Here is a 26,458-nt window from a genome sequence, read left to right on the forward strand (position 1 = left end):
TTGTCCCACAAATTGTTGCAAAGTACGAAAAAGTTGCGCACATTAACAAAAATATCATAGAAAATATGCAAAAGTTGTAAAAATACAAATTTGACCTGTCGTACTTTGATAAATGTGGCCCTTTGAGTTGAGTTATTTCGCTTTTTATGAAACAACTCTTTATCTTGGAATTTTAGCAGCTATCTGGTTGCTAGGGCCCAACGACCCTAGTAATGAGGCGCTGGTTATAATGAGACACTGACATATGAGTAGAAGAGGGCCTGAATAGAAAGCTGAGGAATACAAAGTTGCAATAACAATAAAACTGAAGCCTCACAGAGCATTTGCTTTTAGATGACGGGGGTATAAAACTATCAACATGACCTATAGGGAACTTTTATTTGGGATATAAATTGTTATTGCTTATATTGTATTAAAGCTTAAATATACAGGGAACAGATATACTCTCAATGTAAGCAAGGTTGGTATTGCTATAACTATAGTGCTTGTTACTAGGAGCAGCTGTGAGCGGAAATGCTTATGACGGAATATTTGTAGCAGAGACTCCAAGAGCAGCTATTGGGCTATTGCCGCCTGGGGGCGGGGTTTCTGTTCCTTAGCAACACAAGTATGGGGTCTAATTACCAGAAAAACATGCGTTAGTTGTGGGCAAATAGAGGGAGCTGGGGCTCCGGGGGCAGGGCTGCCAATCACCCACCCACACAGTATTTCTCTTGGTTCCCTGACTAAACTCGGAGCTGCGAGCAGCACGGAATAAAGCCGAGCGGACTCCCAGTACAGACCGGTTCCTCGCAGCTTATACCTGTCTGACACATTCCGTCACTCCCACAAAGCGGCTGTACGTATTGCGTCACCGCGCTGGCCTGCGTCTGGCCGTGACGTCACACTCTCGCGACATGAGCCCTGTGACGTGTGGATTAGCCGTCCGGCAGGACCCGAGGAGCGGGGCATTCACCGAGCTGCGGGACGTTTGAACTGACAACCGGGACTGTCCCGCCAAAAGCGGCACTGCTGGGCGGTATGCAGGCAGGAGAGGCAGGGAAGGACAGGTAGGGGAGAGGCAGCTAGGGCACACACTGGGGCACTGATGGGCAGGCATGGAGCCGACGCACTGGGCACTGAAAGGAGAAGAGAAGGACAGGTAGGGTAGAAAGCTGTGAGGGCACAGACTGGCACTGGCAAGGGACAGGGGATGACAGGTACAGCAGTGACAGGGGCACAGGGGGGTAGTGACAGGGGCACAGGGGGGTAGTGACAGGGGGGTAGTGACAGGGGGGTAGTGACAGGGGGGTAGTGACAGGGGGGTAGTGACAGGGGCACAGGGGGGCAGTGACAGGGGGGTAGTGACAGGGGGGTAGTGACAGGGGGTAGTGACAGGGGCACAGGGGGGTAGTGACAGGGGGGTAGTGACAGGGGGGTAGTGACAGGGGGGTAGTGACAGGGGGTAGTGACAGGGGCACAGGGGGGCAGTGACAGGGGCACAGGGGGGTAGTGACAGGGGGGTAGTGACAGGGGCACAGGGGGGCAGTGACAGGGGCACAGGGGGGTAGTGACAGGGGGGTAGTGACAGGGGCACGGGGGCAGTGACAGGGGCACAGGGGGGCAGTGACAGGGGGGCAGTGACAGGGGCACAGGGGGGCAGTGACAGGGGGGCAGTGACAGGGGCACAGGGGGGTAGTGACAGGGGGGTAGTGACAGGGGCACGGGGGCAGTGACAGGGGCACAGGGGGGCAGTGACAGGGGGGCAGTGACAGGGGCACAGGGGGGCAGTGACAGGGGGGCAGTGACAGGGGCACAGGGGGCAGTGACAGGGGCAGTGACAGGGGCACAGGGGGGCAGTGACAGGGGCACAGGGGGGCAGTGACAGGGGCACAGGGGGGCAGTGACAGGGGCACAGGGGGGCAGTGACAGGGGGGCAGTGACAGGGGCACAGGGCAGTGACAGGGGCACAGGGCAGTGAGAGGGGGGCAGTGACAGGGGCACAGGGAGGTAGTGACAAGGGCACAGGGGGGTAGTGGCAGGGGCACAGGGTAGTGACAGGGGCACAGGGGGGTAGTGACAGGGGCACAGGGGGGAAGTAACAGGGGCACAGGGGGGCAGTGACAGGGGCACAGGAGGGTAGTGACAGGGGCACAGGGGGGCAGTGACAGGGGCACAGGAGGGTAGTGACAGGGGCACAGGGGGGCAGTGACAGGGTCACAGGGTAGTGACGGGCACAGGGGGGTAGTGACAGGTACAGTAGTGACGGGCACAGGGCAGTGACAGGTACAGTAGTGACAGGGGCACAGGGGGGTAGTGACAGGGGCACAGGGTAGTGACGGGCACAGGGGGGTAGTGACAGGGGCACAGGGGGGGTAGTGACAGGGGCACAGGGGGGGTAGTGACAGGGGCACAGGGGGGTAGTGACAGGTACAGTAGTGACAGGGGCACAGGGCAGTGACAGGTACAGTAGTGACGGGCACGGGGGTAGTGACAGGGGCACAGTGCAGTGACAGTTACAGTAGTGACAGGGGCACAGGGGGGTAGTGACAGGGGCACAGGGGGGAAGTGACAGGGGCACAGTAGTGACAGGGGCACAGGGCAGTGACAGGTACAGTAGTGACAGGGGCACAGGGGGGTAGTGACGGGCACAGGGCAGTGACAGGTACAGTAGTGACAGGGGCACAGGGGGGTAGTGACAGGGGCACAGGGGGGTAGTGACAGGGGCACAGGGGGGTAGTGACAGGGGCACAGGGGGGTAGTGACAGGGGCACAGGGGGGTAGTGACAGGGGCACTGGGTAGTGACGGGCACTGGGTAGTGACAGGTACAGTAGTGACAGGGGCACAGGGTAGTGACAGGAGCACGACAGGGGCACAGGGTAGCGACAGGGATACTGGGTAGCGATAGGGGCACAGTAGTGACGGGCACTGGGTAGTGACAGGGGCACAGGGGAGCAAAGGGGGCACTGGGTAGTGACAGGGGCACTGGGTAGTGACGTGATTTATGTTTATCAGTTTAATCAGTTTGCTTATATATATTGGGCTATTTTCCTTGAAAGATAAAGTTCCAGACGCAGGGAATACAGATTTAAACATAATAATCCTTGGTCTTATTTATGAACATGTATCTTACACAGAGTATTTTTGTGATTTGTTCCAAGGCCGGAGAAGACAGAAGGAGGAGGAGGAGAAGCCAGGATGAGTAAGAAGGCTCCAAGCCGCCCTGGAATCACTTTTGAAGTTGGTGCCCGTTTAGAAGCACAAGACTACTTACAGAAATGGTACGGGCCTGTCTGTTTCTTATCGCTTTCTTCTTTGCCGTTGGTATGAGAACATAAATAATACATAAATGGTTGGGGTAATGAGGGCACTGGTATTTGGGGTGCAACTGCAGTCCAGGAGCTTAATCACACTATGCCGTGTAAAGTGTCTGGTCCCATTCGGCTGTAGGGCTCTGTACCCTGAACTAATTTGTCACACCAGTGTAATGCACTTTATACAAGAAACCAGCTGATGCTAACAAGTGATTGAATTGGACCGTTGTCTTCATCTGATACAGTGTTAAATGCAGAGCTCCACCTCCAAATGCCATATTCTTTGGTGAAAGCAGCATTTAAAGATACTAGTCAGATTAAACATTTGTAATGTAAAATAAAGGGCCAGCAAGACTTAGGGTGAAGACACACATAGCTACTAGTAGCAGCTACTTGTCGTGGCTACTAAAACAGACAATGCTGATCATTTACTGATAACTGTCTTTACATGTGTTTTAGCAGAGGCAATTTTCAGTATTTTCTATGGCAGGGGATTTTCTTGTGTTTAGTAGTAGTACTAGTAGCCCAATGTGTCTTCACCCTAAAAGTTTTAATACGATTTTTGTATTGATTTAATTGTAATTTGCTGTTACACTGCCCTGTTTGCTTCAGAATCACTGAGCAAGCTGCAGTGTAGCCAGTGGGGTCAACAATTCAGTCTAAACTGGGCTTTAGGGCACATGTTTACATAGCAGATAACCTATATAAGCTGTGTAGAATACATTGGATTTGGTTTTTATAAGGGTAAAGACACACAGAGCTACTAGTAGCAGCTACTTGCCGTGGCTACTAAAATACACAATGCTGATTATTTACTGATAATTGTCTCTATGTGTGTTTTACTAGAGGGAATTCTTAGTATTGTCTATGGCAGGGGATTTTCTGGCTGCTACTAAGTAGCTCCGTGTGTCTTCTCCCTAAGATATACGAGAGCCAGATTAGAATGATCAAAACCTGCTACTGAAATGCCACGCTCTCCAGAAAAGTCCAAAAGGCAGGATTCCTGGTTGTAGATATTTATGTTCTTGGGAAGAACACACAGGTCATGTATAGCTTTTATAATTGCATAGGACAGTACTAGAAATTGCACAATTACTAAATGTGTTGTGGGGCATTATAATTAGGAAAAATAGGCCATAAGTGTTAATTGACCTTAAAATTGTGATTTAGTATGATATATATACTACAGTATTTATGGGCCAGTGAAAGAGTCATGATGAGACAGTAGGGCTGTCACCTATCTGCTTGCTGTCTGAATATGTGATATGTGCTTTATGTTGATAAGGGAATCCACGGTATGAAAGACACAGTAGAGATGTTTTTGATCATGGACTCTGTAAACTGCTCCTATCTGGTACATTAGTTGATACTTACATTATTTGTGGCTCAGTGGGCATTTTCCCTGAGTTTCATCAAAGGCAGCTTTTATAATTGATACAATAGTTGCTAACATTTCACAGATGCTGTATCAACTAATGTAACAACTAATGTAGCAAATTGTAACCGTTCTGAATCAGTGCCTGGCTTACTAAATGGATTACTGAGCTGCCAGACTCAAACACTAGAGAAAGATACAATTTAAACTTCAATTTAAGAAAAAAAAATGAGGAAAATGAGGTAAAACTCTTTAATCCTGTTGTACTATCTAAAAAACGCCTGATTTGGAAAAAATGTTTGGAAACTGCACCACCCCTTTCAATATTCTAGAACAAGGAACCCCAACTGTTCTTACTCGTGAGCCACAGTCGAATGTTTAAAAGCCTTGGAGAGCAACACAAGCACCATAAAAGTTCATGGAGGTGCCAAATAAGGGCTGTGTTTGGCTATTAGGGGCCTCTATGCACCCTATCAGCTTACAGGGGCTTTATTTGGTAGGAAATCTTGTTTTTATTCAACCAAAACTTGCCCCCAAGTCAGAAATTCAAAAATAACTCCCTGGTTTGGGGGCACTGAGAGCAACATCCAAGGGGCTGGTGAGCTACATGTTGCCTCCGAGCCACTGGATGGGGATCACTGTCCTAGAAGCTAGGTAGTGATTTAATACAAATAAAGCTAAAGTTAAACCCTATAAGTTTGATCATTGGGGTGGCTGGCCCCCAACAAGCAGGTAGCATTTGGAGCTGCAGGCTGGAAATCAGAATAATAGAAGTCTCAAAAACTCAAACACCTAAAAAACTAATTATGGAGGCCATTATAAAGTGGCTTAGAATAGGTCCATTTATGACACTCTAAAAGTGAATAAAAAGTTGAACATCACATTTAGCTTTAGTACCTGATTTTTTAGGTGCTTATTTAGTAAGCCTTAATTTTTGCACATTGCCTCACTCTTTGCTCCCTAGATGCAGGTTTTTTACTCTCCAAAATGGAGCACAATCTTTATTATAGAGAAAAGTGACCCCATGGAATTGCCCCATAAAGCTGCTGCCCTTATGTTAATCCCACAAGGGGCTGATTTTTGGCCTGTGTTTAACCACTGGCCAAGAATTAGCCTAATGTGGTATTAGGCAGAGGAAACAGACAACATTTTTTTTGTTGTTGTTGCAGGCTGAGAGAAGTGGATCCACTTCCATATGCACCTTGGGAAAACTGCACTGACAAGTACAGCTTCCGCCTCCACTTGGCTACATGAAGTGAACCTGAGCGGGGATCAGGCCGTAAATATGAAAGCAGGCATTTTCAGACCAAGCCAAGCGGAGGCGGAAGCTGCAAAAAACACTGGCTGAGAGCAGCAAATTCTCCATGTGTTCTCAGCCTAAAGGTGGCCATACATGGGCCGATTCTAGCTGCCGATATCAGCCCCATAGACTGGTACGGCAGCTTATCGGCCTGTGTATGGACACTAACGACGGGCCTGCCCGACCGACATCTGGCCTAAAATCGGGCAGACATCGATTGGGCAGGTTTCAAAATTAGCCGGATTGTGGACCGCATCGGCTCGTTGATGCAGTCCCCGAACCGACAGATGCCTATACCTGTCGTTCTGATTCGATCATTTGGCCCCAGGGACAAACGACCGAATTAGCCCGATATCGCCCACCCGTAGTTGAGGATATTGGGAGAAGATCTGCTCGCTTGGCAGCCTCGCCAAGCGAGCAGATCTTGGCATGTTTGGCCATCTTTAGCCTTTTCCTGTGCCTGCATCGGGAGCTATTGTGTCGACTTGGATGCAGGCACACGGAGCAGAGTTTAGCCCTGGATGCCAGCGCACAGAGCGGATTTTGGGGCCAAAATCCGGTCTGTGTGCTTGAACCCGGCCCGATGCAGTGGCTCTGAGTAAAGACACAGGGAAAGGCTGATGCGGATAAACCGGCCCCTACACTGGCATCAACCTGTGCATTTACCTGGAGCTATTGTGTCGGCCCTGGTGCAGGGATATGAAGTGGATTGAGGCCCTAAATGCATACTTTTGCATTTAGGGGCCACAATCCACTCCATGTTCTTATGTTTATCCGTAGGCTGAGAGTCAGTCCCCTGTGGCATTAGCCCAAAAGTTAGGTTTGCCTTCCTTCATCCAACCACTGGTTTACTTCCCACTACTCTAATAAATATAATTAAAAAACAACCCTTCCCCCCCCAAGTGCAAACACCGTGGCTGCCCCCTTGTCCCATACCTGGCCTGAAAAAGCAGATTAGCACCCTGGGTGGGGTGGTTGCCATGTCTGGCTGTATCAGATCTGGTGTACAGGTTGCTGGGAGTTGGTTGCCACTCAGGAGCATTGTGCATGCTCGCCCTTGGTACGCTACTCTGTTAAAAAAAAAAAAGTGTTATTAAATAGGAAAAAAAAATGAAATAACTGGAAATGTTAAACTACTGGGAAGACCAAATCTGCCCCAGTATGTATAATGCTGTAGTACCATATGCTTGGGATGCTGCTTTTTTAAAGGGATTGTAAACGCAAATAAAATGTTGCCTAATGAAAGCGTGTTTCTTTCTGTTACGGTTGCTTGGAATTAAATTTATTTCATTAGGCAAAATTATATATTTGGGTTTACATCCCCTTTAATAACTTGTGCCATTGTCTATTTATTAGAGGATACAAATTGGCAATTTGTTGAGTCCTTTATTAGAAAAGCAAACTAATAATCTGTTTATCAGTTTGTGTCATTTTGTTTGCCCATATTTGTCAAAAGGATTGTTTATCCTCTATTTCAAATAGTATATTTGGGTTTATGTCCCCTTTAATAGAAGACTGCGGTTGACTAATTATTAGCGGATACAAATTGGCGATTTGTTGAGTCCTTTATTAGAAAAGCAAACTAACATTTACTCCCCTGAAGGAATCTGTTCATCCGTTTGTGTCATTTTATTTGCCCATATTTGGTAAAAGGATTATTTGTCCTCAGTTTCCTAACTATGTTTGTGTCTCAGGGCTGAAGCGTTGCCACTCATATTTACATGTGGATAATATAGCATGTCATTTTCTTTATTCTTAAATACAATTGAGGCTTTATAATGTCATTTATTGCACTTACTGTGTTGGATATTTTGCCCAATACTCTGTGCTGGGTTTCCTAACACTATAATACATAGTTACATAGGGTTGAAAAAAGACCAGAGTCCATCAAGTTCAACCCTTCCAAGTAAACCCAGCACTCACAACCTATACTTACCAATCTATACACTCACATACATAAACTAAATATATAACCACTAATACTAACTGCAGATATTAGTATCACAGTAGCCTTGGATACTATGCTTGTTCAAGAACTCATCCAGGCCCCTCTTATAGGCATCAACAGAATCTGCCATTACCCCATCACTAGGAAGGGAATTCCCCAACCTCACTGTGAGGAAGCCCCTACCCAACATCCCCCGGCAGGGCATTCCCCAACCCCCTCACTGCCCTCACCACGAGGAACCCCCTACCCAACATCCCCTGGCAGGGCATTCCCCCAACCTCACTGCCCGCACCGTGAGGAACCCCCTACCCAACATCCCCCGGCAGGGCATTCCCCAACCCCCTCACTGCCCTCACCGTGAGGAACCCCCTACCCAACATCCCCCGGCAGGGCATTCCCCAACCCCCTCACTGCCCTCACCGTGAGGAACCCCCTACCCAACATCCCCCGGCAGGGCATTCCCCAACCCCCTCACTGCCCTCACCGTGAGGAACCCCCTACCCAACATCCCCCGGCAGGGCATTCCCCCAACCCCCTCACTGCCCTCACCGTGAGGAACCCCCTACCCAACATCCCCCGGCAGGGCATTCCCCAACCCCCTCACTGCCCTCACCGTGAGGAACCCCCTACCCAACACCCCCCGGCAGGGCATTCCCCAACCCCCTCACTGCCCTCACCGTGAGGAACCCCCTACCCAACATCCCCCGGCAGGGCATTCCCCAACCCCCTCACTGCCCTCACCGTGAGGAACCCCCTACCCAACATCCCCCGGCAGGGCATTCCCCAACCTCACTGCCTTCACCGTGAGGAACCCCCTACCCAACATCCCCCCGGCAGGGCATTCCCCAACCTCACTGCCCTCACCGTGAGGAACCCCCTACCCAACATCCCCCGGCAGGGCATTCCCCAACCTCACTGCCCGCACCGTGAGGAACCCCCTACCCAATGCCCCCCGGAAGGGCATTCCCCAACCCCCTCACTGCCTACACTGTGAGGAACCCACTACGCTGCTTCAAGTGGAAGCTCTTTTCCTATAATCTAAAGGGGGGCCTCTGGTGCGTTGATTAGTTTTATGACTAAAAAGAACCCCCCCTATCTGCCTATAATCCCCTCTTATGTACTTGTACAGAGTAATCATGTCCCCTCGCAAGCGCCTCTTTCCCAGAGAAGAAAACCCCAACCCTGACAGTCTCACCTCATAGTTTAACCCTTCCATCCCCTTTACCAGTTTAGTTGCAGTCTCTGCACTCTCTCCAGCTCATTAATATCCTTCTTAAGGACTGGAGCCCAAAACTGCCCCCCATACTCAAGGTGAGGCCTTACCAGGGACCTGTAAAGAGGCAAAATTATGTTCTCATCCCTTGAGTCAATGCCCTTTTTTATACAAGACAGCACTTTATTTGTTTTAGTAGCCACAGAATGACACTGCCTGGAATTAGACAACTTACAATACTTACACTTGTCGCACTTGTGTTACTAGTCTGTGCTATAGCTGGGCAGATTAGACATTATTGTCAAGTTTGGAGGTTACTTTGCCACTTTTTAACTCAGGAAGTGACAGCCCTACCAGTGGAACATTTTATAGTTGCTGTGTAGGTGTTGGGATGTCTTTGTGGTGAGATGTCTTTAAGTTGTGCATCATATTTACACGGCTTTAGTCAAGTAGTCAAGCATTTGTGATGTGTATTATCCTGATTTGTTTACCTTCTGAACAGACTGGGGTTTACTTTTATGGAGATCTTTTGGTATGAAGATGGTATAATTTTGCTTTACTTGGCAACTGTTTATGTTTTAATGATATCGCTTTGTGGCTGTGCAGTTTTCCAGTTTGCAGATTTATCAAAATGTGATTAATAAACCAATGTTCTATTCACTTTTATGGAATTTTTAGAAGCATATGTATCAATAGGTTAAAAAGTTCATTTGATAAGCACACTTCTAAAAAATCCTACAGGTATAAATAGAATGTGGGTGAGTTTTTATATATTAAAGGGATACTGCCATGAATTTTAAGGGTACTTTTTATTTCTAAATGACACTGTTACACAGCAAATAATTCCCTCTGCCATTTAACATTTTATTCTTGAACCAACAAATGTATTTTTAGCTGTAATATTGGTGTGTAGGCGCCATCTCAGTGCATTGTGCCTGAGTCTGAGCTTTCAGCCAGCGCTACACATTAGAACTGCTTTCAGCCAACCTATTGTTTCTCCTACTCCCATGTAACTGGAGGAGTCCCAAGCAGGACTTGGATTTCTTACTATTGAGTGCTATTTTGATACCTACTGGGAGCTGCTATCTTGCTCCCTTTCCATTGTTCTGCTGATCGGCTGCTGGGGGTGAGGGGGGGGGCGATATCACTCCAACTTGCAGCGCAGCAGTAAAGTGTGCCTGAGTCTGAGTTTTCAGAAGGAGCCAGCGCTACACATTAGAACTGCTTTCAGCTAACCTATTGTTTCTCCTACTCCCATGTAACTGGAGGAGTCCCAAGCCAGACTTGGATTTCTTACTATTGAGTGCTATTCTGATACCTACTGGGAGCTGCTATCTTGCTCCCTTCCCATTGTTCTGCTGATCGGCTGCTGGGGGTGAGGGGGGGATATCACTCTAGCTTGCAGCATGAATGATGCAGCAATTTCAGGCATTTTGCTCCATGCAAAATAGTAACGTAAAACAGCTGAACCTCTATTCTCATTTTGGAGCCACATGTTGGATAGGATTATTGAGTAGGAACCTAGGGGAAAATATATTTCCTATAATCTGACTGCATTGTCTGCTTTTTACAAAGTAAAATATCCAAATTCTAAAACCACATCTTTACTAATACGTATTAAATGTTGATTAAAATTCATATTAAATAGAGTTGCCCCTTCATTACACACAAAGGGGGGATGATGATTTTCTGCAGTTCAGCAAAAGACAGCAACGACTCCATTTTAATCAAATGATTCAGAATTTTAAAACTGATTTCCCTTTTATCTGTAATAATAAAATATTACCTGGACTTGATCCCAACTAAGGTATAATTACCCCTTATTGGGGCAGAACAGCCCTATTGGGTTTATTTCATGGTTAAATGATTCCCTTTTCTCTGTAATAATAAAACATTACCTGGACTTGATCCCAACTAAGGTATAATTACCCCTTATTGGGGGCAGAACAGCCCTATTGGGTTTATTTAATGGTTAAATGATTCCCTTTTCTCTGTAATAATAAAACAGTACCTGTACTTGATCCCAACTAAGATATAATTACCCCTTATTGGGGGCAGAACAGCCCTATTGGGATTATTTAATGGTTAAATGATTCCCTTTTCTCTGTAATAATAAAACAGTACCTGTACTTGATCCCAACTAAGACATAATTAACCCTTATTGGGGGCAGAACAGCCCTATTGGGTTTATTTAATGGTTAAATGATTCCCTTTTCTCTGTAATAATAAAACAGTACCTGTACTTGATCCCAACTAAGACATAATTATCCCTTATTGGGGGCAGAACCATCCTATTGGGTTTAATTAATGTTTTATTGAGTTTTTAGTAGACTTAAGGTATGGAGATCCAAATTACGGAAAGACCCCTTATCTGGAATACCTTTGGTCCCGAGCATTCTGGATAATGGGTCCTATACCTGTACAGCCTAAATTTGGTCCTAAGAGAAAATGTTGTAGACCATATCACTAGCCACAGCAAACGGACTGCTATAGGGTGCAACTGATAGTTGAATGTAAATAAATCTGTAGATATTATATTTTGCAGCCTTTTGTGTTTGAATAATGTGTTTAAAAGCCACTCCTTCATTCACCTATTATCCCGCCCACCCCTAGGCAACTCGCAGAAGGTAGCAAGTGGCCCCTGGGGTGCAATTTCTACAGGGTCCTCAGGCAGAAAACCCAACCTCTGTTCCTTCAGAGCCACCCAACTGTAATCCTGCTAAAAACAGTGTCCCTCCTTGCAATATACACACAAAAAAATAGTGTTAATTGTCTTTATTTGCTTTTGTGTTTTTTTGTTTTTACTTTTAAGAAATGTTATTTTACTTTTTGCAAAATTACTATCGTTATTTATTGTTGTGTATTGTGCAAATGATCATTTCTTATTGCTTTTGGTTTTAGCGATTTTATTGATTTTTTGCATTGCTCTCGATTACTTGTTTTTGACCATGGGAATTTGGTGTATTATGTTTTGAGGTCTTTACATGGCACATAGTTTTGTGGTCCTGTGCACTGAATTATGTGTATTTTCTAGGGATGCACCACTATTTTTGGATTTGGCCGAATTCCGAATCTTCTAAATTAGAATATGGAAGGGTTAAAGAGCAGCAAAAATTTTGAACTTCCGTGTTTATGTGACAAAAAGTCATAAAGATTCGGCCAAATCCAAATCCTGCTTAACAAGGTCAAATCCCGAACTGTATCCCGGATTTAGTGCATCTCAAGTATTTTCAGTAATTTCATAAAGAAATTTTAGCGAAGCTTTGCCGTTCTGGCATTTGGCATCGAATGACATATTTGTTCATTGTGGATTTAGAAGAATGTGCTGTTTTCTGGGGTCAGCTTACCCTTAGGGGCTCTTATGTCTCATAAAGTGCATGCAGACCGCCTATTTTTCAGCAGCCATAGTGTAAGCCAGGGCTGTCCAACTGGAGGCCCACGGGCCAGATGTGGCCTGCTAAAGGATTTTTATGGCCCTCAGCCTTCTCAGGGGCTTCATAGGTTTTATTTTATGACATCAACGTTTGAATTTAATCCGGCCCTTGAATATGTTATATGAGAAATAATTGGCCCACTACATGTAATAAGTTGCACAGCATTGGTGTAAGGCAAGCCATAACAATTTGTATATACTCTTTTCATTGTAGGGTTTCTATATGTAACCAACTAAGGTAATCATATGCATACTGGGCATCAAACTATTGGGTGCTCATATTTAGGATGTTTTATCTTAATTTGTAAGGATATGTGAGAGATCAGATGCTGTATAGGGAAAGCTTTAGGGTAACTTTCAGAAATTTGATAGGAGCAATGCTTTGTAGTTAAGAGTTAAGACATATTTACCCTGAATCTGTCAAAATGAATACAGGTGTGGGACCTATTATCCAGAATGCTCGGGACCTGGGGCTTTCCAGATAAGGGATCTTTCTGTAATTTGGATGTCTGGGGCTTAAGTCTACTAAAAAATCATTTTTACATTAATTAAACCCAATAGGGTTGTTTTGCCTTTAATAAGGATTAATTATATCTTAGTTGGGATCAAGTACAGGTACTGTTTTATTATTACAGAGAAAAGGGAATCATTTAACCATTAAATAAACCCATTAGGGCTGTTCTGCCCCCAATAAGGGGTAATTACCGTATATACTCGAGTATAAGCCGATCCGAATATAAGCCAAGATACCTAATTTTACCTAAGAAAACTGGAAAAACATATTGACTTGAGTATAAGCCTAGGGTGGGAAATGCAGCAGCTATTGCTCAGTTTCAATAATCAAAATAAATATCAATACAATTACATTAAATGAGGCATCAGTGAGGTTTATGTTTTTAAATATTTATTTAAAAGAAAAACAGTAAATTAGCTCTGTAAGTGGAGAAGAGGGTCAACAAAAACAATATGGTATCAACAATGATACCTAAAGAGTATTACTCCCTTAGCTCAATCAGTAACCCAGCTAAAACACAAAGAGCTAAAATCATTCAAAACTATATATAGATTATATAGAATATAAAGTGCAATGTCTAGTGCAGAATGGGACAGGTAAGGATGATAGATGAAGAAGAATTTGGGAGCGGGCCAGGGCACTGGAGGGTCTGGTTGGGGGGGGCCTAATTTGGGACCCATGGCACCCGACTCGAGTATGACTTTTTCAGCACATTTTGGGTGCTGAAAAACTAGGCTTATACTCGAGTACAGGTACTGTTTTATTATTACAGAAAAAGGGAATCATTTAACCATTAAATAAACCCAATAGGACTGTTCTGCCCCAATAAGGGGTAATTATATCTTAGTTGGGATCAAGTACAGGTACTGTTTTATTATTACAGAGAAAAGGGAATCATTTAACCATGAAATAAACCCAATAGGGCTGTTCTGCCTCCAATAAGGGGTAATTATATCTTAGTTGGGATCAAGTACAGGTACTGTTTTATTATTACAGAGAAAAGGGAATCATTTAACCATTAAATAAACCCAATAGGACTGTTCTGCCCCCAATAAGGGGTAATTATATCTTAGTTGGGATCAAGTACAGGTAAACGTAACTTTTGGGGCATTTACCGACACAGTAAATGTGTTGATACTTCTGTGACAGCTGTGATCATTTGTATGCAGTTTTTATTTTGGAATCTCTACTTGCCACATACTTAGGTGATCCTTTGTGTGTTGGGCATGAAATGACACAAGACGTCTTTTTTTCATATTTGGAGTTTCTTATATTTGTATCAAGTGACTTGATGCAATATCGGGCTAATTGCCTATTACCCACTACAACAATGGGTATAGAAGACTTTGGAGCAACAAAAGCAAGTAGCACTCAGAGCTATAATCAAGGGAAAACCCTTTAAAAATATTTATTGCGGAGGTGCAACGTTTCGGGGCAAAAGTGACCCCTTTATCAAACATAGAAGACTTTGGGCCAAGAGCCAATGCAGCCCCCGATCCAACAGGAGAATTAAACTTGCCCAATCGACACCTGGCCGATTTTTGGCCAGATATTGATTGGGCGGGGCAATAATACATGGGCAGATGAGCTGCCAAATCGGTCTAAAAGACTCTAATTAGCAGCTGAAATCTGCCCGTGTATGGCCACCTTTTAGAGACGATTTTCCGAAATTTCTTACAATATGTTAAATCTAGCAGAATTTGGTAGTTTGGAGCAGTTTTCATTTAATTCATTAAAATGTGTCCAAAAATATCTATCTATTCCTGCAGTAAATCTAAATTAGACAAAGATTCAGTTTAGGAAACTAAGGTCCTGAAAAAAAAAAGGTTAACAAAATCTTCCCCCATAAGGAGAGAGCATCAAATGTGTAAATAAAATGCTCAATTGGCTTGGCACATAAAGGGTTAAATAAGGAAAACCTAAACTTATACCTTCAGATTGTATTTTAAAAGAAATAAAGCCCCAGTCTGTTCAGCACAGGGAAATTTAACATATTTCACCACTACGCATTCTGATGAATTTAAATTGAATTGAATTTAATCTGGGTAAATCTCTCCTAATTACTAAACTGCTGAACTTTATTAAATCTAATTGTTTTCATGATAAAGATGAAACATCCTAAATATGAGCCCCAGGGGTTGTCTGAACTGTTTGATACCCATTATGAATAGGGTTACCATTCACCCCAAATGCATGAATCTGAAGAGTCCCCAAGAGTTATCTGCCTTGGTCACGGGCCTGTGAACCCTGAAACATGTCGGGCACTGAATCAACTGCTTTGTCCCTTCATCTCCTTTTCTATAATGTGAGAAATGGTAGTATGGAGTAGAATGGTAAGGAGTGTTGTAGTGGTATTGTGTTTTTCATCAGGTACAAGGAATAGTCTTGCATATAAAATATAGATGAGTTATTAATAAGAAACTGTTTGTTCAAACAGTAACCTATGGGAAGGGTCTGACTGTATTTATAAACTTTCTGGCTAATAGATCCCATACCTGTATTGGAAAGAAGCTAACTCATATACAGGTGTAGAATCGATTTTCTGGAGTGCATGTAGCCCCGGGGGCAGCCATTTCTGCACTGGTACAGCTGGGGTGTTTGCTACAGAAACCCTACTATAGTTTATATAAGTATCCTGCTGTGTAGCCCCGGGGGCAGCCATTCCTGCACCGGTACAGCTGGGGTGTTTGCTACAGAAACCCTACTATAGTTTATATAAATACCCCGCTGTGTAGCCCCGGGGGCAGCCATTCCTGCACTGGTACAGCTGGGGTGTTTGCTACAGAAACCCTACTATAGTTTATATAAATACCCCGCTGTGTAGCCCCGGGGCAGCCATTCCTGCACTGGTACAGCTGGGGTGTTTGCTACAGAAACCCTACTATAGTTTATATAAATACCCCGCTGTGTAGCCCCGGGGGCAGCCATTCCTGCACTGGTACAGCTGGGGTGTTTGCTACAGAAACCCTACTATAGTTTATATAAATACCCTGCTGTGTAGCCCCGGGGGCAGCCATTCCTGCACTGGTACAGCTGGGGTGTTTGCTACAGAAACCCTACTATAGTTTATATAAATACCCCGCTGTGTAGCCCCGGGGGCAGCCATTCCTGCACCGGTACAGCTGGGGTGTTTGCTACAGAAACCCTACTATAGTTTATATAAATACCCCGCTGTGTAGCCCCGGGGGCAGCCATTCCTGCACTGGTACAGCTGGGGTGTTTGCTACAGAAACCCTACTATAGTTTATATAAATACCCCGCTGTGTAGCCCCGGGGGCAGCCATTCCTGCACTGGTACAGCTGGGGTGTTTGCTACAGAAACCCTACTATAGTTTATATAAATACCCCGCTGTGTAGCCCCGGGGGCAGCCATTCCTGCACTGGTACAGCTGGGGTGTTTGCTACAGAAACCCTACTATAGTTTATATAAATACCCCGCTGTGTAGCCCCGGGGGCAGCCATTCCTGCACTGGTACAGCTGGGGTGTTTGCTACAGAAACCCTACTATAGTTTATATAAATACCCCACTGTGTAGCCCCGGGGGCAGCCGTTCCTGCACTGGTACAGCTGGGGTGTTTGCTACAGAAACCCTACTATAGTTTATATAAATACCCCGCTGTGTGACCCCGGGGGCAGCCATTCCTGCACTGGTACAGCTGGGGTGTCTGAAACACAACTTTTTTAAGCACAATCCTTCTATAGCTAGAGGAGTATAATTCACTGGTACATTCATATTTTTCATATGATATGTCTCCTTTAAATATACAGCATCTATAGACTTGCATGATATTGCCACTGCTGGGTAGATTTTGTCTGTTCAAACTTCTGCAAAAGATAAATACAAAAATAAAATCTATCCTTAAATATGAAATAGTTAGTTGTGGGAGAGCACTAGATCTAACAAATTTGTAGAAATTTTTTTTGCAAAAATATAGTGCGGCTCTGTAATAGCTTGAGGGCCTCGTGTTGTGGGCTGTGGGCTTATTAGGTAAGATGTTCTGAAGCCGCAAGTAGTTGCATTTGAAGTTTCCTCATTTAAGAGGTTAAAAAATACACAAAAATAACAATACAGTGTGTATAATACATAACACCGAGTCTTAGAGACAAAGTAGATCACCAGAAAGCGGATATACAGGGAACTCTGAGTATCACTCATGTATTATAAGGGATAATGTACCACCTACTGTAAATGATAAGGATATTAGCAGTCACTGAGGGGTTCTGTGCCCATATAAAGGCACAAGGCTGCAGGCTGAGTTATACAGGGAACTCTGAGTATCACTCATGTATTATAAGGGATAATGTACCCCCTACTGTAAATGATAAGGATATTAGCAGTCACTGAGGGGTTCTGTGCCCATATAAAGGCACAAGGCTGCAGGCTGAGTTATACAGGGAACTCTGAGTATCACTCATGTATTATAAGGGATAATGTACCCCCTACTGTAAATGATAAGGATATTAGCAGTCACTGAGGGGTTCTGTGCCCATATAAAGGCACAAGGCTGCAGGCTGAGTTATACAGGGAACTCTGAGTATCACTCATGTATTATAAGGGATAATGTACCCCCTACTGTAAATGATAAGGATATTAGCAGTCACTGAGGGGTTCTGTGCCCATATAAAGGCACAAGGCTGCAGGCTGAGTTATACAGGGAACTCTGAGTATCACTCATGTATTATAAGGGATAATGTACCCCCTACTGTAAATGATAAGGATATTAGCAGTCACTGAGGGGTTCTGTGCCCATATAAAGGCACAAGGCTGCAGGCTGAGTTATACAGGGAACTCTGAGTATCACTCATGTATTATAAGGGATAATGTACCCCCCACTGTAAATGATAAGGATATTAGAAGTCACTGAGGGGTTCTGTGACCATAAAAAGGCAGAAGGCTAAAAGCCAAGTGCTTCTATATATTATAAAATTAAAAATGTGCAACCCAGTAGCAATAATTAGTTAAAGGTGGAATAAAATTACTTTTCAGCAGTAATACTCTAATGGGGTTTTTTTTTATCTAGCAGTTGAATCTGCCAAAGCCGCCACCCATTCATTTAAATGGGAAAAATGGGACAGCATCAGGAACTGGCATTCTATTTAAATGAAGAGAGTTATTGTAGAGATAAAAATATTATTGTTATTATTGTTATTGTTGTAATTAATATTGTTGTTATTATTAAATAACTGAAAAACCATAAAAACCAATTACAACTTGTCTCAAAATATCAATGTATACATCATACTAAAAGATTTAGGCAGACTACCCCTTTAAAACCATATGACTTTGAACAACTAAAAGTAACTGTATTTTGAAATCATCATATGCAATTTGTTGTGCCTTACTCAGCCATATCTATTGTGTTAAACCTATTCTGCCTGGGAAGATAACAACCTCCCTGTATACAGAGTAAATGGTCGTTTTGATATAAGCTTTGGGGTCATTTACTTTCTCATCTGTGCTCTGTGCAGGTACCCATCAAAGATAGAGAAAATAGACTTCGAAGAGGAGAAACTGTTAATACATTTTGAGCGCTGGAGTAGTCGATACGATGAGTGGATTCACTGGGAGAGCAGCCGGCTCCGCCCTCTCGAGAAGCCTTCATTGAGGAAGGAGGGGATTAGAGATGATGAAGAAAACTATGTAAGTGCATTTATCCGCTGTAGAATAGTGAGCATTTTCCAAATGTTATGATTTGTTGTGCTGCCATCCAGATGGAATGGGCCACCTACAACATTAAATGTGCATGCCCTCAATGTGATTAAAGGGAAACTATACCCCCAGAATGAATACGTAACCAAAAGACAGTTTATATTATGTTAAGTGACCTATTAAAGAATCTCCCCAAACTGGAATATATATATATATCAGTAAATATTGCCCTTTTACATCCTTTCCCTTGAGCCGCCATTTAGTGATGGGCTGAGTGCTCCCTTAGAGATCAGCTGACAGGAAGTGATGCAGCTCTAACTGTAACAGGAAGTAGTGTGGGAGCAAAAGGCAGAACTCTGCCCATTCATTGGCTGATGGGGCCTAGCATGTATGTGTGCTTTGGCTTGTTTGTGTGCACTGTGAATCCTATGATCCCAGGGGGCGGCCCTTAGTACTTAAATGGCAGTTTCCTATTTAGGATTACCCAATGGCACATACTGCTAAAAAAGTATATTTATATGAAAATGGTTTATTTAGATGAAGCAGGGTTTTACATATGAGCTGTTTATGCAATATATTGTTATAGAGACCTACATTGTTTGGGGGTATAGTTACTGACAATGAAAAATGCATACTCCATAATCAGTATTGTACAAGTAGCACGCTTACTGATATTTGGGTACATAGGTATTAAGATTGCACAGCTCAAAATAGGTTGTAGAAAAAACAATCAATTTAAAAAAAAACCAAAAAAAAAAAAACCTGTCACTTTATGGCTTCCGGGGGGAGGTTAAAAAATGCATATTATCATAGCACAATTTGCACCAATTTCAATGCTTCTATTTTATCCTTACACATTTAATTTTCTGCTGATTTTAATAGCAATTACATTTACAAATCATTTGAATCCCACTAAAATGAATAGATTTTTTTTTCCCCCAGGCCAGTGCTGCTGACAGAAAAAGTAATGCAGTGCCCCTTAGCCCTTTTATGTACCTATCCTAGGCATGAGTATAAGGGGCAGATTGAATCAGAAATCTGCCCCTAAGTCTTCTGATGGATGCATGTGAAAGTGAAGTAAGATGGTGGCAATTGAACTTGCTAGCATATTGGCAGTGACTTTGCTTTTACTTGCCCTTTAATTAATGTATATGAAACATACATGTTCTTTCATTATGCAGGGAGTACCCTCTTTAATTTACAGTTAGGATTGGGGATCTGTATTATAAAAAATTAGGTATATAATTAGGTGAATGGTGCTAATGAGCAGGGGGCCCTCTTTAGCTCCTGTTTCAGTCAGTATTTGTATATAGGAGGTATAGGAGGTGTGTGACAGGGTGGGAAGAAAGGGGAGCTGTGCGTTCTGCTTAAAATTGTGCGCACCAGCCCCCCCTCCCCACTGAAGATTTTTTGCTGGTGGGGCCCAGTAGGAACAAGGTACACCACTGATCTGTATGGCTGATGTATGCACCCTTATGTTGCGGCATTAATAATAGTTGTAAATGCCTAACATCTCATCTCTGTAAGATGTGTTTAAAATATATTTCTTTTGTTTGCATAGGATTTTAAAGAAGGAGAAGAAGTGTTGGCACGATGGACTGATTGCAGATATTACCCAGCCAAGATTGAAGCTATAAACAAGGAAGGTATGATTATTATTTGAAACTGTGTATTTTTTTTGTATAACATAACCCATTTATGGCATCAAAACATAGTGGGAAGGCTATGGGAGGTGATCTTGATTTTTAAATGTATATATCTCTCTGTCTATCATGTCTCTCTCCTATTTTCTCTCTTTTTATAAGTCTATCTCTTTATCATAACTCTTTCTAACGGTCCCTCCAATGCTCTCTCTTTTTATAACATTATTTATATATCTGTTACCTTTCTTTTTCTCTTTTACTAACTCTATCTCTATATCATCTGCCTCTGTCTCTCTATCATGTCCCTCCTATGTGTGCTCTCTTTTTATAACTGTCTCTCTATCATATCTCTTATTCTCTCTCTGGTTGTATAACTCTCTCTCTCTTTTCATATTATTGTATGTATTGATATACTTACGTCTACTCTGTGATTAATAGAAATGTGTGGGGCATGTTGTCCTTTGCAAGGGGTGCAGACACTTAGGGTGGTATTAGCAACTAGGATGAAGTAGAGATCTGAATTGTCCTTTTTGCTAACTATGCATTTATCAGCACTGGTTTGATCCAACAAAGATAGCTAATGTAAACTAGCAGGATCCAGGAAAGACACTTTCTTGGCTTTAAAGCAGTGTATTTACACAGGGGGGCCCATTTCAGCATACAAAACAAATCATAAAAATAAATCCTGCCCTCTGGGCGCTACCTTCACACATTCTATTAGTTCCCTCACTAACCTGGGTCCCTTGTGGACTACCAGTGGGAAAACACAAATGTTGGGGTCACCCCTGTACTCACAACACTTCTGGGGAATTAGCTCAGCCTCCTGGCTTTCCTTTCAGCTCCTTTGATCCTCAGTCCCTTGGCAGCTTTCTCAATTCTGGGCTCCCTCTGCTTTCGGCAGTGGCAGGCAGCACCCCCAGCCCCTCTGGGAGTCCTAACACTAAGAGGTGTCCTTCCTGCTCTGTGCCCCGCTCTGAGAGACCTTCTCGCACCTTTCTATAGCATTACATACCTTTTCCACAGGACAGCCTTCCTGTGGAAAGTATGCTCCAATAGGTGAGCTGGACTGCTGGAATGGATCGCCTGATCTACTGGTTCTATCCAGAACCCTATGGCTTCCAGGGCCAGACAGCACATTTTAAACAGAGCAAACCTTCTCCGTTTATCAACCTCTACCTTAAAGGTTTCATCTCTCACTATGGAGAACTTGAAGGGAAAACTCACCTTTTCTCTCATTTGTTGGGTCACTCTACCACCCTAGTCATTGTAATATCAAACCCCTTTGCCTTGGAGTATAATGAATCATTACTGCCATCTAGGGATGGAAACAGAAATCATACTACCCGTCTAACTAAACCTTTCTGATGCACTAGTATAGAAATTATGCAGATTGATTTTTATTTTCTTTGAAGTGGCTGAGGATTCTAGGGGGAGAATTCACAAAAGTGGTGATATTCCGACAAAATAAAAGTGGAGATAGATTTGTCGGATTTTCCACCTAATTCACAAACATCTATCTCCACTTTTGTGAATTTGTCTTTTAAACAGACAGTTTTCAGATTTTGTCATTTTCCCGACAATTTTTTTTATGAATTTGCCTTAAGCTGTTAGTAAATCTGTTGGTGCCATCAAACCCCGTCCCACAGTTACAGGAGCCTTGGGATACAAATTTTACCAGCAGGATTTTGCATTTCATATGCCATTTCACTTTGGGGCATTTCCTGAGGGGTAATTTTAGTTTGCCCAGGGAAACTATACATAATTTTTTCAGGACAATCTGGGCTTTATAATGTTTTCTATATTTCTATCCATTTTTATCCAATGCCCTGTTGGGCCAGTCCAACCCTATACCCCAATATCCCAGTGTGGGTGTGTATGTGCCACCAAGATGGCTGCTGAGAACAGGTGGGGGCCAATGCTGTCAAGCAGCTCTGTAGTTCAGGACATGCTATGGGGGCACAGATAAGTTGGGGCAAATGTCAGTGAAGTGGTTAAAGAGGGGACACTGCTGCTAAAACTAAAAATTTGCCTGGGAGGCTTTACTTTTCCTTTTAATAAAAATGTTTACAATATATTCACACAAAAAGTTATTATTGCCTCATTGATTAAGCTAAAACTAAGATATATAAGATATAAATTAAACTTTTTTTAATCAGTGTTTTACTTGTTTATAACATGTTAATGAGGCTTTTTGCACCTATTGTTCTAGGCTTAGACAGAAATTTGTCCCCTAACAATAGTCTGCTCATCCCCATTAATATGTTAATGATCCCCCAATGGGGCCCCTACCTTAGGTGTGAAATGGAGACTGGGGGAAACAAAACAATACAGAAGAGCTTAGACTTTGTCTGACTGAGTTACACTGAGCTTTACTCCATTTTGAAAATGTCGGGGAAAAATGTCAGGAAAAAAATGTTGTTAAAACGTTGTATAAATGTGGTTTAAACGACAAATTCACAAAAGTGTCTGTACACTGTCTTTCTTTCACCAAAAACGGAAAAGTGGCGGTTGGGTCGGAATTTAGGCGGATTTCTGTTTGTGAATCTGGAGAAAGTGTTTTCCACCAGTTTTTCCACCACTTTTACTCCAAAAAAGGGCTCTCTCCACTTTTGTGAATTTCCCCCTAGGAGTTGTAGTTTATTGACAGTTCTCCGATGTGAAGGCAAGTGTGATTCGCAAGGGGTTGTATCACGTCCTAAATTTCCCTATGAAACATGTCTGTTCTTCTATAGGAACTTATACTGTACAGTTTTATGATGGGGTCATTCGATGTCTGAAGAAAATGCACATTAAATACATGCCAGAAGATGCAAAAGGACAGGTACGAGTTTTCAATTGCCCTATTAGTTGTATTAATGCTTAGTAATAATAATGAGGCTTCACAATTTCCTTTATTCCTTTTATTTAAGGATTGGATTGCACTTGTAAAAGCAGCCGCAGCAGTGGCAGCAAAGAATAAATCAGGGAACAAGCCCAGGACCAGCATTAACAGCAATAAGGACAAAGAGGAGAGGAAGTGGGGCAAAGGGCTGTCCAAGAAGGAGGAGCCAGTTCTGTGCAAAGCCCTTGGCATCTTCCAGAAAGAAGAGGAGGAGCCTACATCTAGCAGGAACCTGGGTACTCCGCTTACAGTCTTTGGTCTCCAACATGTGTTAAAAAAGTGTATAATTACCCATGCTGGGGAAAATGAACTGCCAGCTATAATATATATATATATATATATATATATATATCCAAAAATGAAAGGTACCGCACTCGCAGGACTTAAGAAAAACAAAATTTATTTTACTTACAGAATTGTATCTAACGTTTCGGCTGCTGCTGCAGCCTTTCTCAAAGACTTTGAGAAAGGCTGCAGCAGCAGCCGAAACGTTAGATACAATTCTGTAAGTAAAATAAATTTTGTTTTTCTTAAGTCCTGCGAGTGCGGTACCTTTCATTTTTGGATATATCTTGCTTATTTTGGACTGCACCCAGGCAATTATGATTGCTTTGTCGTGAGTGCCTGTTACATCACTGAAGATAGTAGTTAGGCAGGTTATATATAGGCATTATGGTTGAACGTGATGGACGTATGTCTTTTTTCAACCCAACTTACTATGTTACTATATATATATATATATATATATAATATATATATACATGTGTATATATGTATACATGTGTATATATGTATATATACATGTGTATATATGTATAGGAGAGGGCACACACCACCAAAACAAAAATGCCCAGGTGCAAGGTAAGGTAGCCACCATGTAAAGAAACAAAGGACAAATCCTGTGGGTGTTAAGTCCTTTGTTTCTATATATGGTGGAGTCATTCATCCATGTAAAGGAATGGATTCTGCTTTACTTGGTGGGCTCTGTTCAGATTTTCTCGAAAGCAAAGGCATTTCAGGTCCGACAACCCACTGCTACAATATGGAACAAAGTGAGGGTGTGGGCATGGATAGGTGATTGATTATCTTTTATTTTTGGTAGCACAGATAGATCTTTATACAGTAGAATGACTATTCTAAGGGTGAAGACACTCTGAGCTACTTAGTAGCAGCTACTTTTCGCAGCTACTTGTCGCAGCTACTAAATTCCATAAAATACCCTGAGAATTGCCTCTGGTAAAACACACATAGAGACAATTATCAGTAAATTATCAGCATTGTCTATTTTTGTAGCCGTGACAAGTAGCTGCTACTAGTAGCTCTGTGTGTCTGGTGACAGACGGGGAGATTAGTCGCCTGAAGTTTCCTTGAGAGGAATTTTCGGCCGACCTCTGGAAATCACAGCGATGCGTATGCCATCCCACCAGCGATTTACATTCTTGCTGGTGGGATGTCATTGCGGGGAGATTAGTCGCCTGCATCAACAAATATTTGTCAAGGGGCGACTAATCTCCCCGTCTGCCACTGCCCTAAGGGTAATGTCCCACGGAGAGATTTGTTGCCCGCAATAGATACCACGGGCGGCTAACTCCGAAATGCCTTTCCACCGGCAAGGAGGATCCCCAGTGGAAAAGCCTAAGCATCACTTCGGTTAGTAGAGATTTATCGGGGGCAACCAATCTCCCCATGGGACATTACCCTTAGGAAAACACAGAACTTTCACCAGTGTGGAACAACAGCACATTATATTTTAATTACTTTGATAGACTTCTTTTTTTCTTCTTATAGAATCATTTTTTGGTGTTACTGTGCAGCGCTCAATATAAGTTCAATATAGAAGTAAAGATATACAAGCATACTAATGAGTCCTCTGTGGTTTCAAAATTAACATTTGATTTTGTTTCTTTTCCTGCAATTAGATGTTGCTTTCTCGGAGACTCCAAAGATCTGTATTCAGCCACCACCGGACGAGTTATTACTGAAGAGAAAACTTAGTCAGACAAGTTCGTTTCAAGCAAAGAGAGCTCGTCTGAACAAAATCACAGGTACTTGCTTATGTTACTGTACCCAGGGGGTTCAGTCAAACACTGGGCACTAAAGCCATATTGCTTGACAGTGTTAAGGTGGCCATACACGCTAAAATCCGCTTGCTTCGGGAGGTCGCCAAGCGAGCGGATCTTCTCCCGATATCCCCATCTATGGGTGGGTGATATTGGGCTAATTCAGGCTAATTTAGTTGATTGGCCGAATTAGAACAACGGGTATAGGCACAGTCGGTCCGGGGACCTCATCAACGAGCTGATGCGGTGCCCGATCCAACTAAATTTTTAAACCGGTCTGATCGATATTTGCCCGATTTCAGGCCAGATGTCGGTTAGGCAGGTCCGTCGTTAGTGCTCATACATGGGCCATAATAAGAATATAATAAGAAACCTTTAGTTACAGCCCCAGTGGTTTTGCTTTTCTCGTACAAGTTCAGCCAAATCAAAATGATACATTGATGATGTGCTTGGATGTGGGACAAGGAATTGATAGACTGGAGATACATGGAGTCTTTGTCCCACCCACAAACCCAACATGACTTCTGTGGTAACAATGGGACAGTGTGGTATTTACAGTTTACTGTATGCGTCGGGGGGCGCTATGCAGTCAGCTAATGGATAAAGCCAGGTTTGCTCATTGCTGCAGGACTTGAATTTTGACATCTTCTGGTGCACGCTCCATGTCTGCTTGTGCTTCCTTCCCCACAATAGTGATTTCACATAGAAAAAATGCTGGTAGGCACTTCCGGATCACCAAAAAAGAATTTCAAAGCAGCTTGATTTAAAGTAAAAACATGTTCAGTTTATTTTGCCCATACATAAAATGTCAAAAAGCCTTACTTGTTTCGTACCTAGAGGGGTACTTAGTCATAGGCTGAATTACAATTCAAAGAGACACATTCAGCCTATGACTAAGTACCCCTCTAGGTACGAAACAAGTAAGGCTTTTTGACATTTTATGTGTGGACAAAATAAACTGAACATGTTTTTACTTTAAATTGAGCTGCTTTGAAATTCTTTTTTGGTGATCCAGAAGTGCCTGCCAGCATTTTTTCTATGTGAAATCCCTGAATGCCCCAACTGAGAGTCTGGGGCATGAGCACCCGGACCCACCTTAACCAAGGGTAAGATTTCTACCTTTATCACTATAGCTGTGATTCCTTTG

The 26,458-nt window shown here is 43.2% G+C and overlaps 1 protein-coding gene across 3 annotated transcripts in view; it reads left to right on the forward strand.

Annotated features, from left to right (window-relative positions):
- Positions 1-664: 664 nt before the first annotated feature.
- phf20l1 (PHD finger protein 20 like 1) overlaps positions 665-26,458 on the forward strand; it is a 57,181-nt gene continuing 31,387 nt past the window's right edge. For 2 of the 3 annotated variants that reach the window (XM_012965165.3, XM_004915044.4), the window contains exons 1-7: positions 665-1,049; positions 3,142-3,261; positions 18,547-18,718; positions 20,289-20,373; positions 23,103-23,191; positions 23,280-23,487; positions 25,171-25,296. In XM_012965165.3, the coding sequence (XP_012820619.2) occupies positions 1,021-1,049; positions 3,142-3,261; positions 18,547-18,718; positions 20,289-20,373; positions 23,103-23,191; positions 23,280-23,487; positions 25,171-25,296 (829 nt within the window). In that variant the 5' untranslated portion in view covers positions 665-1,020. The remainder of the gene's footprint in view (positions 1,050-3,141; positions 3,262-18,546; positions 18,719-20,288; positions 20,374-23,102; positions 23,192-23,279; positions 23,488-25,170; positions 25,297-26,458) is intronic. The other variant, XM_012965166.3, reaches the window with a different exon arrangement.

This window comes from Xenopus tropicalis, chromosome 6 (genome assembly GCF_000004195.4).
Source record: "Xenopus tropicalis strain Nigerian chromosome 6, UCB_Xtro_10.0, whole genome shotgun sequence".
NCBI classification, from domain to species: domain Eukaryota; kingdom Metazoa; phylum Chordata; class Amphibia; order Anura; family Pipidae; genus Xenopus; species Xenopus tropicalis.